This window comes from Canis lupus, chromosome 4, assembly GCF_003254725.2.
Source record: "Canis lupus dingo isolate Sandy chromosome 4, ASM325472v2, whole genome shotgun sequence".
Lineage (NCBI taxonomy): Eukaryota > Metazoa > Chordata > Mammalia > Carnivora > Canidae > Canis > Canis lupus.
Genome location: NC_064246.1, coordinates 24,658,057 through 24,675,305, shown reverse-complemented (window position 1 = coordinate 24,675,305; position 17,249 = coordinate 24,658,057). Strand labels below are relative to the sequence as shown.

General features: G+C 50.6%; 1 protein-coding gene across 28 annotated transcripts in view; it reads left to right on the top strand.

The window, feature by feature from the left end:
- CAMK2G (calcium/calmodulin dependent protein kinase II gamma) overlaps positions 1-17,249 on the top strand; it is a 55,321-nt gene that overhangs the window by 2,080 nt on the left and 35,992 nt on the right. For all 28 annotated transcript variants that reach the window (XR_004814869.2, XR_007410024.1, XM_025435355.3 and 25 more), the window contains exon 3: positions 10,773-10,832. Coding sequence is in view for 26 of the 28 variants with exons in the window: in XM_025435355.3 (XP_025291140.1) it covers positions 10,773-10,832 (60 nt within the window). In the remaining 2 variants the exon portion in view is untranslated. The remainder of the gene's footprint in view (positions 1-10,772; positions 10,833-17,249) is intronic.

The following is a 17,249-nucleotide window of genomic DNA, read 5'->3' as shown; positions in this document are numbered from 1 at the left end:
GTAAATGAACAGCTCTGACAAATCCAGCCTCCCCCTGCCCACCAGGCGGCAGAACAGACTCCCAAGGGAAGGGAATCTGTAAACATCAGGGGAGGCTGCTACTGGCGAGGGCTTCTCGGGAACAAATCCTGCCAGATGAACTTGATTGCTTTTTTGATCAAATTACAAAGTTAGTGGTGCAGCAGCAGATGCAGCCTGTCCTGGGTGGAGGGTGATGCCTCATGGTCTGGAAATCTCAATGGCCTGGTCTGGGTGGGAGCCGCATGGCTTCCAGGTCCGAGGATTGTGAAGGCTCAGGCCGTGGAGCCTTTTTTGTGAGATCCTCCTGAGTACCTGAGGCCAGGAGAGTGAAGCCCTGTCTTTCACACCTCGATCCTACACTCCCTGAACCTTGCATTGGGTGCTTGCCAAACTCACCTCATCTGATAGGTATAGACCCAGCAATGTGTGAAGTGCTCTGTGAACAGGTCTGGTGAGTACCGAGGTATTTGGATGGGTCGTCGTCATCGTCGTCAAAGACTGAAGGCTGAAGGCTGCACGGTGCAGCAGGGGGACAAAAGTGTTTAGACCCAGTGAAAGGAATTTGTATGGGGCAATAGGATGCCACACATATATTAGCAGCATATACAGATGCCCTGGGGAAGGTGAGGACTGTCGCTAATAGTGACCCAGGCGACTCTGGCATGAGAGATATAGTTGATGTCCCTAAGTATCAGAGAAGCTATTAAATTCCATGGAGATGACAGTGGGCTTCTGTCATGTTTTTGGTTGTTCCGGGACCGGTTTAGCAGGGCTGTGTCTGCCTCCTGTCTGGGAGGGCTTCTCTTCCTCCCTACAGACAGGGCTTGTCTTTTTTTTTTTTTTTTTTTTTTTGACAGGGCTTGTCTTGCTGTCTCCCAGCCTCCATCTCTTGCTGTTTCTCTACATTGGCTATAAAGTTGACTTATTTGTTTGTTTTCTTTCTCTCTGGGTACCTTGAGTCGGCGGCAATGGTTGCCATAGAGATAATGTGGGCAGTCAGATGCCCTCCTCCCCTGGGGTAGGGGGATGACACAGTGGGCTGGGCTCTTTGGCAGACATCCTCTGGCCAAGGGTGCAGGGCGCAGGCAGGGACGGCAGTGCAAGAGTGGATACCTTCCTATGCCCACACGGCATAGCCCTGGTGCATCAGAAATGGGGCCGGTGTCTGGTGTCTTGAGTTAATGATGCAATGCTTCGTGTTCCTCATCTCACCAGTGTCCTCTGACCCAGGGGTGAGGGAGGGAGGGACGCTAGGAGCCACACTCAGGGATGTGAGGGTAGCTGTCGTGGTGACTTTGTGGAGCTGCCTGCCTTCAGTTGTCATTTCTCTCCTCCTTCCCTACCCCCCTGAACTTCCCTGACCTGTGTCATCATGTCCTATTGCCTCCCTCACCTCCTTTCAACCTTGTCTTGTCTTCTCCAACTGACATCTTTCTCTCCCTGCCCAAACTGGATGAGGTTTGATTTCTCTTTGATTTTTTTTTTTTCCTCAAGGAAAGGATTCTTGTGTAAGATCATATGCTTCAGACATCAACTCCCCCTCTTGAGACAGTTATGCCAAGACTGGGGCTCTGTTGTGTGCAGGTTAACTTAGGGACAGAGGCCTGGTCCCGGCTGATGGGCACGGATGCCAACAAGAGGGTCAGGAATCTGTCAGTGCCAGTACCGTTTGGAGGTGGGAGAGTGGGAGGGTGTTGTCTTGGAGATGGAGGGACCAAGCTGGGGGCTGTGCTATAGGTGTGGGCACAGGGGATGTGAGCTCGTGGAGAGTTGGGCCAGGGCGCCCACTGGGCTGGTGCCCACGGGGTTAGGGAGTGAAGGCCCATGGCTTCCCTACAGCCTCTCAGTTTACGCTGTATATTTTATAAAGGTGCAGCAGCTGGAGCTGGGTTTCACTCTTCCCTGTCTAGGGCTCCGCAGGTGTTGGATTTCTGTGTCTGGGAATGTGGTGGGCCCACCAGAGTCATCCGTGAGGGGCTGAAGGGGCTCGCTCTGCTGAGTCTCTCTGCCTGTCTTCTTGTTTGTGATTTTCTGTGCTGCGAATTGAGAGAAAGAAAAGGGTATCAAGCTGCTTCTCCTGGCATCAATGGTGAAATGCTCAGGAGGCATAGGGAGAGGTCCCCTGGTCTTATGGGGGGACTGGACCTGGATGGGAATCCTTCTTTTACTACGTTGTTTCTTGTCGTTGTGGCCTCGGGGGCCCACGTTCGCAGCTGTGGAGTTCGTGTGGCTGCGTGTTGAGCACCGTCTTTGTCTGCAGGCCTGTCTCCGTAAAGTCACTGAAAGTCACATAACGTCACTCCCTCTGCTTGGAACAGTGATAGGTGTGGAGTTGGGGCTCTTAAGGGAGCCCATGGTTCCAAGCTTAGCTCTCCACTAGGCTGAAGGAGGCATTTAAAATAGGCTTGGATGCAGGAGCTAGTGGGCCAGGTGATGGCAATGATAAGTCGTTATTTTAAGATTTAAGAGCACCCCCCCCAAGGAGCCTGAGCCCTTATGTCTTTTTTTATTTTTAAATCTTCAGATTCCCTTCTTATCTTTATTCATATGCATATAGATTTTCACCTCATGGAGCATAACATTTTATATCCTGCTCTCTTGCTTACATCCAAAGCGTTTCCCCATATTGCTATAGTTGAAGGGCAAATGGTCCTTTCTTCTTCCGTAATTTAGGATTTATCCTTGGAACAGTTCGCATCATAAGGAACCTCTGTATTTGGACCATTTATCTAGATTCCAATTGCTTTTACTACAGTGGGTACTTGGCCTTACTAAGAGATGCTACCAGAAACAATATTTTGAAATCTGTTGCAGCACTTGCTGTGTTTATTTATTTAATCTGTATACCCCATTTGAAGAAATTTCTATTGAGGCTAAATGTAAATAAAAGCTTTCCTCTTCTTGAGGACCCGGGAGGTAAAGGGTAGGGACCACATCTATTTATTTCTTTACCTCTGTGTGGGCAGGGCCCAACAAAGTGCCTGACACATACCTGGCCTGTACACATCCAATGAATGGATTCAGTGGACTACGTAACCAATCATGGTTGCTTCTTGGCTTTGGCTCTCAGGAAACTCAGAGCCAAGTTGTTGGAACCCTCGTACCCTAGTGCTGGCTTGTGTTCCCCCTTTCTGATCCATGGAGCTAGACTGTAGGCCTGACACGGCTATTGGAGAGGACACAGGTTCAAGACCTGTGTTTGGGGCCTATTTGGCAGGTGCGAGATGTAGGAAGATAGTGTAGCTTACGATTCTTTCTTCCCTGTCAGTAATGGCCTTATAGGGCAATGTTGGGACTTCCTCTCAGCAGCGATTTTCAATTTTAGTGTGCAAAAAGATCACCTGAGTACTGGTTAAAAAGTACAGATTCTTGGGCTCTATCCATAGGAGGTCTGGGGTTGGGACCCAGACTCTACATTTTAAACAAGTGCCCTAGTAGATTTCATGCAGATGGCCCCCATAGCCACGCTTTAAGAAATGCCATCTAAAATCAGCAACGGCACCAACGATCGCTCTTGTCATGTTCTCTGAGATTTACCAGACAAACCCTGGCCCGGCCGTCTCCAGGTGGCATCTCTGCCGGTATGTGGCCATCTGTGCACATGGGCTTTTCTGTGATGAGGGGCCTCCTCCTGAGCCCCCGGATTGGGGTGTCAGCCTATGTCCAAGGCTACGGCAAGCTAAGTGGCTGAAGGTTGTGGCATGTTGGCCACCAGAAGGGCAAAGGCTGTCCCTTTCTGGGTCCAGCTGGCCCTGGGGACTGAAATAGGATCCCCCTTGGTGGTGCCAGCTGCAAGTCCCCACCCCCTTAGTGTTGGCCTGAGTAGCCCCCATGACATTTGTGTCCCTTGCGGTATCTTCAAGTGAGACTTTCCTGTTAAGGATCTGGGTGAAGCGAGGGGAGGCGGAGAGGGGAGGGCTGGGGAGGTGGTGGTGGTTGGAGAGGAAGAGCAATCTATGCAGTGCTGGAACACTGGGACGCTGCTACTTGAGGAAGCATTTAAGGAGGTTGTATGCAAAACTGTGCTTTCCTCCTGAGGATAACAGGCCAGTCAATTTCTGTTGACAGAGAAATGGGCATCCTATCTATAAATGACTGAGCTTCCACTGACTCGTCCCCCTGAGTGGATGAGAAAGCAGCCTGGAGGTCCCTTTTCTGGGCCAAGGCTTATCCTGGGCCGGTTTTGTCATACAGTCACGCTGTGAGCTATGTGAATCAGTTCGTACAACATTGGCCTGTCACCCTGCCATCCCACCCGCCTTCCCAGAGTGACTTTGGGTACTGGCCTCATGGATAGGGATGGAGGTTGGAAGGTGGCCCCATCCTTGCTCTCTCCCTACTGCTTGCCCTGGTCTCTCATCATAACCTGTGCTGAAACCCTAGAGGTAAGTGACTGACCCCATTCTCTGCTGAGGCTAGAGACAGGGAAGGGAAGGGAAGGAATGGGTATGACAGACTTCTGCCCCCAGCTCTGTGCTTGCTCTCTGGACAGCCTTGGCAGGCCAACAAGGGCCTGATCCCATGGGTGCCAAAAGGGTGATGACAGGAAGAGATGGGCACTTTGCACCTCTTGAGTGCCTCTCGGCAGAGGCCTTTTGTTGTCCACCCATGGCCAGAAAGATCTGCCCCAGGGCCAGTGGGGAAACCAAGGCACCAAAGGTTGGTTTGTTTATTTTGAGCTCTGAGTATGCCAGTGATTTTTGCCAGTGCTCTGACCCCAGCATCCTCAAGCAATGTAGTTTTCACCACCCCGTGGCTCTTCCCTTTAAAACACAGATTCTGGGCATTCTGTTCCTGTGATGAATGCTGATATAACATCCCCACACCTCTATCTAGGCCCAGAGCTCTAAGCCCGGGGGAGCAAACCCCTCTGTTTTGCTCGCTGAGGCCTGGCTCTCATCTGTACCCACCTCTCTAGGTATAGACTCCTCTGTAGTGGGGATATTTCCAGCCGCTGCCCCCCCCCCCCCAACACTGTCTCTACTTCCTGGGTCCTATCAGCACGGCAGCAGCTTCCCATCTGCTCCCCTCTTTTCTCCTCCCTCTCTTTCCCCTCCCCCCCGCTTGCTGCTGCCCTGGGAGGAGCTATTTTTAGGGGCTGCTTCCTGGGATGTTTTACTTGGGGCTGGTTACCATGAAGGAAATGTCACCAAAACAGTGGGCAAAGGCTGCAGGCACCCAGAGCCCTGCCGGGGGCATGGAGAACTCAGCAGCTGACCCTGCTCTGGCCCTGAGAGCATCCAGAGTGTCCAGCGGCAGAGCCCTGTCTTCTTGGAGCTTGCAAGTGACCCCATGGGGATTTTCTCCATCCAAGCTGGTTGGGGAGACTTTTGCTATAGACCACTTCTTGGTGTCTCTCTCCCTTCCCTCCTCAGTTCAAGCTTCTCTGAAGACACAAAGGCCAAAGTGGGGCTTGGGTCTTTGTGTCACCTTGTTGAAGCTGTTTGGGTAAGGACTAAAAGGAAAGGGAGGATGCCAGATTCCGGGACAGAGCCTGGGGGAGTTCATGTGACCACATTTTGGGCCCCATCCTACTGTATTCACGGCCCTCGACTGGTCCCAGCTGTGTGAGTGTGAAGGAATTCGAAAGCCATGACCCGTGCTCTTACATGCTGGTTGGACTTTGCTCTTAATTGGAGACTCTTTGCACCTTTAGAGTGAGATTCAAAGAGGAAGGGATATGGCATCGCAGTGTCAGGATGAGGTCAGTGGGAATGTGGCTTGGGATTCCCACTGGTCAATGCCTAAGACCAGGGGCTGTTTATAAGCAGCTGGAAATGTGGATTATGACACCAAATCCCTATGGTGCCCTTGTTTCTTCTCTTCACAGTGATGCTCTGGGGGCCAGACGGGGGGCCTCTGCTGCTCCCACTCGGGAAGGAGGAGGAGGAGGGCACTCAAGAGGGCAGCAGGAGGAGGCACTCCACTTGAAGCATCTGAAATTAGGCTGTAGGAAGCTGTAGGAACCTTCTCATTTATGTTGGGGGTCCAGGCACAGACCCTTGAAATACCCTTTGAAAAGTCAAAAGTGTCATTGTGATTAGAATTTGGGGAGGGTCCTCATAACTGGGATAGGACTCTGGGTTCTTTCCCATTACAGACAGTTGTGTATTTAGGTGGCAGTAGAATCTTATTTGAAGCTAGTGCTGGCATTTGTGGTTTTAGAGAAACGTCACTAAATCAGTCATGTCCGTGCAGGGCCATGGAGGGTCAGGGGCCACCCTTCCCTGGCCCCTTATCCTGTCAGGGGAAGGAAAGTACATTTGGAAAAGGCTTCTCTTTTGGATTTAGGGGGGAGGTGGTTCTAGAACTTTGCCTCCCCTTTGCCTCACGCTGTCTGCTCACTGCTTCCTCTTCTCTGCCTCCTTTGGCACTGACTACCTGGTCACTCCTTGCTGCTCTTCCTGTGATGGGTCCTTGGCCTGAACCAAGTCTTGAAGTGCTTGGGCAAAAGGCAGGAGAGGCAAGGCCTGCAGGGATACTTGTTTCTTGGACCTGACTCTGGCTTGGGTGGGCTGTTGGGGAAGGCCGGAGCAGGTCCCTGATAACGGCCACTTCTGCTTTCTGCTCCTGTTGCTACCTCTGCTATTGAGAGGGAAAACCTTGCAGAGAGATGTGGTTCGAGCTGGGCTGAAGGTCGACAGGGGTGGGTCTCTCCATGGCAGCAGCACACAAGCAGGCAGGAAGTGGCCCTGTGCAAAAGCGGGAAGTGGCTGTTGTCAAACAGGAAGGGAGGGCTGGGCCACGTGAGGGGGCGGGGAATAGCCCAGTTGAAAGGTGGGTGGGAAGAGGGTCAGCCTTGGAAGGCCTAGGAACAGAGAGCTCAGTGGTCAGTGGAGGAGGGGTATCTCGGGGGAGAAGGCCATCTTTGTGACAAAAGCACCAGGTGTGCTTTTGGTGTGTTATCACCTTAGGATGCCCGGACAGGCCCTAGACCTGCCACTGTGGACTGAGTCAGTTTAGTGGCTCCACTGCTTTTGGGGTTGTGATGCTGTGCTTTAGCCCTTGCAGTTGGGAAAGATACCGTACAAACCATATTTGTTTCTGAAATATCACTGCTGCTCCTGGGGTGGAGCCCTCTGCTTTTTCTCAGACATGGACCAGTCCTGGAGGGGACTACAGGACAGGAGGTGTGTGTGGGGGAAAGGGACAGGAAATAACACTGGAGAGGCTGGGGTACTGGCCTGCTGTGCGTGGTGTAAAGACGCAGGGAGAGTATGGTAGGCAGAAACCACATGGCTCATTGAGCAGAGCAGAGCTTCTGGATGGCAGGACGCCACAGCCACCAAGGGTGATGCCTAGGAAAAGGAGGGATCCTGCAGGCAGTGGCACTTCCTAGGCTGTCCTTTCTCTGAAGCCCCTGTCGCTGACCTGTCACCTGCAGACTGTAAACAAAGGCGAGCCCCTGCATAACAGGAGGGAACACCTTCACGCCCATGAGGGCTGCAGCCGAGCCAAGTTAGAGGGCTCTGCTGGTGTGTTGTGGACTCTCTGGCTGCCCAACCTGAGGGAGAGTGGGTCCGATTCTCGGTGTCTCTGCTGAGAGCCACGGCTGAGGTTCTCACTCTGTGCCAGGCACTATACTGAGCATTTACCCGATTACCTCATTTAATCTGCAGATATCACTGCCTCCGCTTTAGAAGTGAGGAAACTCTTTCCCAAGATATGTGCCTGGCTCCTTTTCTCACCTCCTCCAGGTCCTAATCAAATGTCACTTCCTCACTTTCGGTGACCATCCTATTTAAATGTGTACTGTTCCCCTTCCCTGCTTTATTTTTCTATATTGCACTTGCCACGACATTTAATGTGCCATTTCTGATTGTCTGTTCCTCCCCCAGCCCAGCCCCACTAGCCTCTATGAAGGCAGGGGTTTTTGTCTTGTTTTGTTCACTGCCGTATCCATAGCATTCAGAACAGTGTTTTCAAATGAATTGAATGAGGCTCAGATGGATTTAATAACTCACCTGGCATAGCAGTGTTCAGACTCAGCCCATGGCCGTCTGACCCCAAAACTCTTGTGTTAATGGATGGAGTCATGCTAAGGATCAGAGCAAAGACCAAGGAGCAGCCTAGGGTTCAGAGAAGATGCAGGGACTCAGCTCCTTGGACATAGGGTTGAATTAAGTGGCTATCAAGGACCCTCTGGACGTTGGGCAGCTCTTTCGAGGAGCTGGAAGTACGAATCTGTCTCTCTCCTCTCTCCACTCTGAGTCACTGGTAAAGCCAGAGCACCCTTATTTTTAGTGCTGTTGCTCTTGTGGGACTGTAACCATTAGCCAGTAAGAGACTTAAGGGAGGAGATAAACATTAATCTTCCAGGCCTTCCCCTCAGCAGCCACCTCCGCATTGCGAGATGCTGTTCTCCTGCACCTGCCTGGGCAGCCGAGCCCCAGAGGTGTGGGTCAGAAGGTAGTGAGGTGAGTAGTCAGAGCAGGGGAGGCTTTGGAGCTGGCTAGCTTGGTACTTCCATCCCAATTCCAGGAGCTGGGAGGAAGGTCAGGATAGACCTGACATCTTCCTGGTCAGATCAGAAAGAAGCAAGCCCCCCTGTCACTGGACAGGGCTAACAGTACTTCCTCAGCTAACTCCAGGATCCCGATGGATCCCAGGTGATGGGGGAGGGTGGGGTCCCCTCTGGTTCTCTAGATGCACCCTGGTCAGTGGTAATGCCGAACCTGAGGATGGAAAGGAAGGTCTGACCCAGATCTTTGGGCAGCTGGGATGGATTAGCTGGGCAGCAGGAACTAATCTCTGCCTGTCCCCACCTCCTTCCACAAAGCAGGGCTGTTGCTAAAGGGAAAGTTTAGGACAAAACAGGGTGATTGGTGAAATAACAAATCTGAATTCCTTTTAGTCTGTAATCCCTGCATTATCTCAGACTACATGATCTTGGCAGGCCTGGGTTCGAATCCCAGTTCTATCCCTTTCCTGCTGTTGGCTCTCAGGCGAGTTATTTAATTCCTGTGGGCTTCCATTTCATTATCTGTGAAATGATAATATTCATAGCACCCACCTGGTAGGATGGTTTGGGGGCTCATGGGGAGCTCTACAGAGGCTCTTTGCTGTTGAGGTAGGGGTTGGGTGGGCAGAAGCCCTTATGAGGGGAGGCAGGAATTGCTTGGCAGATATGGATATGAAGGCACCTGCCTGGACCTGGAGAAATGCCCCCGAAGCCTGGAGTCTTTACTAGATGTTCTCATTTTTCTTTATCCTGTCATCATTGCATAGTGATGCAATGAGGGAAAGGGCTCGAGTGAGGGAAAGGGCTCGAGGCTCAGACTACCTGCATCCACTGCCTGGGGCCTTGGGCGGGTTACTTTAACTTTTTAAGCCTCAGTTTCTTTTTTTTTTTTTTAAGCCTCAGTTTCTTCATTTGTCACATAATGGAGTTCATCAGATCCTTTACTTCACAGGGTCTCGGTGAGGATGAAGTAGGATAACCCATGCCTCTGGCTGGCATATGGTGAATCGTCAGTAAATAATGGTTGTTACTACCATTGGTGTTCTTTTTTTTTTTTTTTTTTAAGATTTTATTTATTTATTTGTGAGAGACACAGGCAGAGGGAGAAGCAGGCTCCATGCAAGGAGCCTGATGTGGGACTCAATCCCAGGACCCCGGGATCATGCCCTGGGCCAAAGGCAAGCTCAACCACTGAGCCACCCAGGCATCCCTACCATTGGTGTTCATGATAAATCATTATGAAGCCCCTATTATGGCAGGAACTCTAGGAAGCATTGCTCAGAAAGGCCTCACTCTTTGAAGAGCTTGTGACTGAAAGATAATGGACGTAATGTACAATGTGAAAATTATAAAAAGGGCAGTGGAAGACGGGGGAATCTCGGAGAGAGAAGTCACATTTGCTGGGAGAAACAGGGAAGACTTTGTGAAAGAGGGGACTGTTCGGCAGGATTCTAGCAGGTAGAAGGGGGAGGGCTGCTAGGCCGCCTTGCTTTGAATCGTAGCATCGTCTCTTTCTACTTCCTGGAGCTCTGCTTTCCTGTGGAAGGAATTGACCATCGCAGCTTACTTGCACCGGGGGATTCCTAGATTCTGGTCCTTTCACCAAAACAGAGTAACCCCAATGTCTGAATGCCAAGAGGTAAGAGCTCAATGGCAGTACATGGCCAGGAGGATCCTGGGGAGGAGCAGGATTACTGTAGAATGGGCATCATAATAGTGCCAGCCTCATAGAGTTGTTACGAGAATACTTTAAAAGATGATTCTACCTAATGTAGAAGTAAGCTCTCAAGAAATGTTAGTTCTGGTTATCATTTTGTCAGATCGTTATCATCTTCATCATCATCTTGGTTCTCAGCATCATTATGTTTCAGGGGACACTATGAAGACTAAGTCAGATTATTTGCGAAATTCCTAGCACAGTGCCTGGTCATATAGTAGTTGTTCAGTAAAACTTTGTTATTAGTAGTGTCTCTATCAAGAAAGAGATTCTGGACACCCTGGCCCAGTGAAATCCCTGCTGTAATGAAAATCGTAGCAAAGGTGTAGTTGAAAACCTGGATTCAAGTCCTGACTGTGCCTCTCACTAACTTGAGGGACTTTCCTAGGACATTTCCTCATTAAAAAAAATCATGATACCTGTCTCTGGGATTGCCGTGACTTGCTGCATTAATTTAGCAGATTAGTAAAAAGTGCATAGTTGGTGCCTAGTAATTGAAGGACTATGAATAGCGAAGTGGTCCCAAATAGAACAAATGGCTAATGGTTTTTGTTTTCTCTCTTTTGCTTTTAGATCACCAGAAACTAGAACGTGAGGCCCGGATATGCCGACTTTTGAAACATCCAAACATTGGTAAGCACCTTCCCTCAGGGTATTTCTTGGGCATTTTGTAGAAAGTAGGGAGAACAGAGATCCATTGCTTTTGTGTCTGAAACCAGTTCTGTCCCTGGACCTTTGCCTGGTGTAATTTTTTTGTCCAAGTGGGATAACCGTTGTATCTTGCTCAGAATTCTGGAGCATTCTGGTTTAGAGACCTGAGGGTCTCTGTCCCTGCTGTGCCATTTCAGGGCTAGGATGTGAGGTACTGGAACAGGTTTCAGACTCCCTTTCTTCCCCTTCTCCTTCCGTCTTTGGGCTGAGGTCCAGGGTCCTCAGCGTGTGAGGTTCTGGGCTAGTAGCCTGCCAGCGTCCCTCACCAGGGGCCTACCACAGCCATCGTAAAAGGGTCCGGATTTTGTTTCTGGACTTGAAAGAGTTTTGTTCCTGTTACGGTGTCGTGCACACTCTGGGGGTTTCCATGGTGCTCCCGTTTGTATTCCCCAGAGCCAGGAAAGCAAGCTGCCCACCCGCCTGACTTCTCTGGAGAAGGGATGGCAGGAGCCACTCTCGTGGGGAAGGAGAAAAATTTAAGAGGATTTCTCTCTGCTCCCACCCTGACTTGGGGCACAAGAGCACATTGTTGGTTGTTCTAAAGCCTGAGGAGGTTTGCCTGCCACAACCCACTCGAGCTCCGTTTTACATTGTTCAGCTGAAATAGTCTTTGCCAACAGCGTTGGCCCTGATGTGGCGCTTCTTGCAGAGGGGATGGAAGCCGGGCTGGCTGCAGTGTCTAAGCAGAAACCCCAGTCTTGACTTGAGGCGGGGCAGGGAGCATCTCCTAGGTTTTCCCTGAAAGCCCTGAGTCATCACAAAGAAAAACACGTGTTCCTTGCTCCTCAGGCATGGCCTAAATTTCGGGGCTCCCACAGAGCCCCGGAGGCAGCCCGCTTAGCTCTGCTGGAGGCCAGGGCTGTGAGGTGACTTGCCGAAGGTTGCTGCTTCCTCCAGAGCTACCCAGCCTCTGGTTTCCCAGACCTCAGGCTGGTAAAGCTTAACGTGAGCTCTCATGTGGGAGAGCTGAGGTCGTACTCCAGCCGAAGGGGCGAGGAGCAGCTCTGAGGTAACCAGAACTCCAACCATGCAGGGCTTTACAGATCGCAATCAGCAGCTTGGATTACACCTGAAGCAGATTGGCATAGCCCCTGTTGAGCTCTGCTGGTGCGGTGTGTTCCGCGGAGCCAACACCTCTCAGCTGACGGATCCTGGGCTTAGAACTACTGGAACTCCCTGGGTGAGCTCTGAAGGTAGACGCTCACCTGGTCTAACTGCATGGTGGGGACCAGTGTGTTACCCTGGGTAGGAGAGAGACGATGAGAGAAACGCCTAGAACAGCAGTCGCAAATTCAGGCATGTTTTGTTTGGCCAGCCCAGTGGGCTAAAAATATTTTATTATTTGCCAGTATTTAAAAATGAGATCTCGCATTTTGGGAAAAAAAAAAATTCTGCTTCCCAGGCTTTCCAGTCAGACCTTGTGGCTCTTCCGAGCCTGTATCCATGTGCGGCCAGAGTCAGTGAGGGCTGGGCAGTGGCTGCCTTTGTAGCCAGCTGGCCATTTTCCTTTGCCACTCCTTGTTACCTCATGTTTGTGCTGCCTACCTGGTCTCTGTAGGCTTTTGAGCTTGTGACCTCTAACCTGGAAGTTTCAGAACAGGAAGAAAAAGCATGTGGGTCACTAGAGTCCTCCAAAAGTGCAGAAGCATTTTGACATTCCAGTCCCAGGTCTCAGGGTCTGAGGACAGCAACTTCCTTCCTTTATGCTACTTGTGATCAACTCATAGAGCAGTGATGAATTGTCTCATGTAGAGAGGAGAATAAAAGGTGCGGTAAGCAATGCAGGGCACAGAACCATGTCTGCGTTATCTGCAGCCCAGACCTGATTGACCCTAGAAGGCTTAGGGTAAGATGAAGACAGTTGAGAAATGACCAGGAAGGACAAACATGGGATTCTAGCTGAAAACAGTTGTACCCTTCTTTTTATGCATTTCTAGAAATTAACTGTATACTTTTGACCTTTTAGACCATACTTGGTTTGGTAGCTCTTTCCTTTTTATTTTATTTTTTAAGATATTATTTATTTATTCATGAGAGACACAGAGACATAGTCTGCAGAGGGAGAAGCAGGCTCCCTGCGGGGAGCCTGATACAGGACTCAATCCCAGGACCCCAGGATCATAACCTAAGCCGAAAGCAGACACTCAACCACTGAGCCACCCAGGAATCCCGCTCTTTCCTTTTTATCACCTACTCCCAGGGCTACCTGGGGACCTGGCAGTTGGGGAACCATCTACCCCAGCCATCTGCTCTGTTAGGAGGTCTGCAGGATCCAAGCCAAGCCAGGCCAGGCCAGGCCCACTTACTTCGTCAGCATCTGATTGCCTAGAATCGTGCTTCATTTCACAACTGCTCCCAGGTCCTGAGAGATGTTGGTCTGAGGCCTTATTCTGGGGTCAAGAGCAGCAAGAGAGAAGGGTGAGTCAGGACTGTGTCCTGGGAGAGCTGGCTGCCCAGGCTTTCTGGCTTCCGGTGGGAACTGGGGCTCCTGGAGATGCGGTGGGGCTGTGGATCCAGGAGGCGGAGGTTGCCATGGTTCCTGATCTGGCTTGTGGCAGAGAAGAGGCCGTTCTGTGCCCTAATTCACTATTCTTCCCCTCTCTCCACTGCCTCATCCTTCAGAGCTGTGGCCCTTTTGGCTCCAGCTTCTTTAACTCCATCCCGTAGGGATACAAGTGGACTAGCCCAAGAGTGGTGCAGAGTTGAGGAAGCTGAGAACAGAGATCACATGGCCACCCTTTGGTTGCTGTCAGACTTGGAGGCACTTGAACTCAAAAGGCTATTTGGTGCAAGGTACCAGGCCTCTCCAGTTTTTTTCCCTAATAGATATTCTATCCCAGGAGTTGAAAAGCATGTTGGAGAAGTGAATGCTGATGTAAATTGTGGGGCCTGGGGGTGACAACGATGTGTCAGTGTAGATTCGTTGATCCTAACAAATCCTAACAAATGTGCCCGTCTGGTGGGGGAGGCTGCTGGTAGCGAGGCTATGCATATGTGGGGCAGGTGGTATGTGGATGGTTTCTCTACTTCCTACTCAGTTTTGCTATGAGCCCTAAACTGCTCAAAAAAAATAAAGTTTACTGATGGAAAAAAAAAAAAGCTTATTGGTTATGAGGCATACTGCAGAACCTAAAACTGTGGGAGAGTGGCCAGAGGTGTGGAGTTGAGAGGAGGAGCCGGCAGTAGTACTGTCTACAGTCTGAATGGAGCACGTTCTACCTGTGATCTGCTTGCTCCCTGCTCTGAATTCCTCTAATGAATAGACTCTGTCTTCCTTCGTGCTGAGTTGTCTCAGCAGGTTCGATCACAGTCTAGCGTTATGTTATGGTTTAGAGCCGCACTACTGAAACTTTCATGTGCTCAGGAATCACCGAGAGATTGTGTTAAACTCAGGTTCTGATGCAATAGGCCTGGGGTGGGCCGGAGCCTGCTCGGGAGTGTGGGGGGATGCTCTGCGGGGGTTGCTCACACTGCTGGTCCGTGGGCCGTGTGTGGAGAAGCAAGCTTTGTGGCTTCGGTATCGTGTTGTCCAAGTTTGAACATGGGGTTTGCTGGTCTGTGACCTCCAGCAGATTATTTAGCCTCTTCGTGGAGTTGTGAGAGGGTTCATTCAGTGGGCAAAGGAGGCCTCAGAAATGAAGCAGTGAAAACAGGGACTCCAGCTCCTGGAAGTGACCCCCTAAATCCTCAGCCCCTGCTCAGTCCATAAGATATTTAAGCAGGACTTCCATTTGCCTCGGACCCAGGCCCCATTGAGCTCACAGTAAGTGGAGCAAAAACAGGGGCAAAGAAAAAAAAGAAAACCTTGAGTCATGTCCAAGCAGCTCCTAAATCTCTGCCGAGGGGAGTCCTGCCCACCTGCTCCTGGTGGAGGGCGGGGGAGGGAAGACTCAGGCCCCTAGGAAGCAGGGCCTCCTTCCCACTATGCTATTGCTGCAGACGCTTTTAACAGTGACACTTTTCCAGAGTGTTATGAGCCAAGATTTGCTAGTTAAAATGTGGCATATTGTTGGGTGGTTTCTAAAGAATCGGAAATAGCCACAGCATTTGGGTTATGGTGTTGTTAGTCCTTGAAGGTATGAAACGTCAAGTAAAGGTATTAAGGTGTTTGGGCTGTTTTTCTCTCCATAGTTTTTTTAAAACATTAATCCGTTTTATCGCTGACATGCAGTAAATGCTCTAGAATCCTTTTTCAGGTCTTCCTGTCTGTGGACTTGGTTTGGCCCTTGGCCTTCAAGCCCTCTAATCTGTGGAATGGGCTGGGTGTCAGATTATTTGTTTCCATGCATCCATAGCATCCTTTATGTCTACTCCGTAGCCCTTACCACAGTAGTGCCTAGTGATATGTTTGTGCAAGTGCTGGTTTAAAGCCTGTCTTCCCCATTGACCTAGAAGCTACACAGCAGCGGGGCGAGGTTTCTCTTCCTCACAGCTGTATCCGTGGCATCTGCAGCAATGCCTGCATCAGGGAAGGCACTTCATGGACACTGTTGAGCAGATCAGAATGGCCAGAGCAAGGGGGGACTGGTTGGAGTTCCTTTGCCCAAGGGGACAGAGAAAGTGACTCCCTCGAAGGCAATTCTATGATATCAAGGATGTCAGTTGATATCAGTTTGTTTTGGCTTCACGTCTTAGTTCTGCCACTTAGGATGTCCTTGGATGAGTTCCTTTTGGGGCCTCAGTCTTCTTCCTGTAGGTGAGGATAACAGAGGTAACGTGAGAGCTCAATTAAATAACGTGTGTAAAGCACGCGGCACAATGTCCGGCACATAGAAACAGCTCAACTAAATGTTAGTTGTTATAAGTTGGGTCATGATTGTCAAGATGCTGCTAAGTAGGCACTTAGAGGGGTACAGTCAAGTTTTTCCTCTTGTTCTCAGTTCTCTTAATTTTCTTTACAAATTAAGAGATTTAATGGGGGCAGATTTGTGGGCAGATTTTGTTCACAAATCTGAACAAGATATGAGGCCTTTTGCACCTGTTCCTTCTTGTCTTGATGGTACCTTGCTCTGGGGCACACATCAAAGCCATTCTCTGGGCTGGGTGGCTTGGAAGGATTAATCTCCCATTGCCGCTCCTCTCTTCTGATTCCCCGGCACTGCTACCTGCCACCTGGGCTCTGTGTGTGGCCTTCCTGGAGAAAGGGAAGTGCCCTTGCCTGCCTGTCTCGGCATAGGCATGGGCACCTGTACTTTTTGCTGCATTATCAGCTCCACTGTGCTGGATGAGGGGGCAGGCCTGGGGGGCTCCAGGGGATGCTGGGAGAGGCAGGGCCAGGTGGCAGGACTCCCCCGGGAGTGGTTGTTAGCATCATACCTGCTGTACTGTTAGTTTACTGTCCTGCTACTGTTAGTCACCTCTCTAGCGAAGCTGGTCTTTAGCTTCTGGGACAGCTGATTTCCAGGGGATTATTTGTATTACACACTTTAATGCTTTTTAATAGCAAATTTTTAATTAAATGGAAAGTCCTTTTGGAAGCGAGGGAGCAGCAGCTACAGCAGGACTCTGGGTATAGCACCAACGGAGACCAGAGAAGCGCAAGTGAGGAGGGGGCTCACAGGGCTTTGGGGGAGGCCCACTTGAGCAGGATCGGTTAGGGTGGGAGGGAAGAATGCGTCTGGCTATAGCGCCTTCCTCCTATCATCCGGAGGCCCAGAGAAGTATGAGCTTGCTTGCCGAAGTACAGAGAGAGCAGGTGGAGGAGGAGGGATTTTAGAAGTACCCCCTGCCTTTGATCCCCTTGGTAATTCACAGTTTGGGGAGGAATTTGAGGTAACCAGATCAGAGTTGAGTAACCAGATCAGATCAAATAAAGCAGGCAACGTGAAGTGTAAACAGTCGGGTGGCCCTCGACCTAGCCCTGGCAGGCCCAAGTCCTCGCTTGTCAGCTGAGAACCATGGAGCGGGAGGGATAGCCACAGGCCTGTATTTTACATTCTGGCTGCTTTTACTGTGGTGGGAGAGGCTTTAGGGAAGCGCCTCGGCCCGGACGGAACAGTCTGATGCTGGAAATGGAGCCTGTCTTCCGGGGTTGTTGGCAGCTGGGGTCTGCCAAGAAGAGACACGGTGACTTCTGTGTATCCAAGAATGTCACTGGTCGGTTTGGTGTCAGGCCATTCCTAAAGTGCTCCGTGAGGAGCTCCTGAAACTGCCCAAGAGTGGTGTGAAGGTCAAACAGAGGTTCCCCTTCCCAAGAGTTCAGGTGAGGGAAGGGACAGCGGCGACAGTCCGCCAAAGCATCACCTCGTGTTTGCATTATAACGGTACTGAGGGGTTGGCATTTACGCCCGAGGTGGCTTTGTGGGCAGAAGCTTGAAGAGGAGACCTCGGAAGACATTA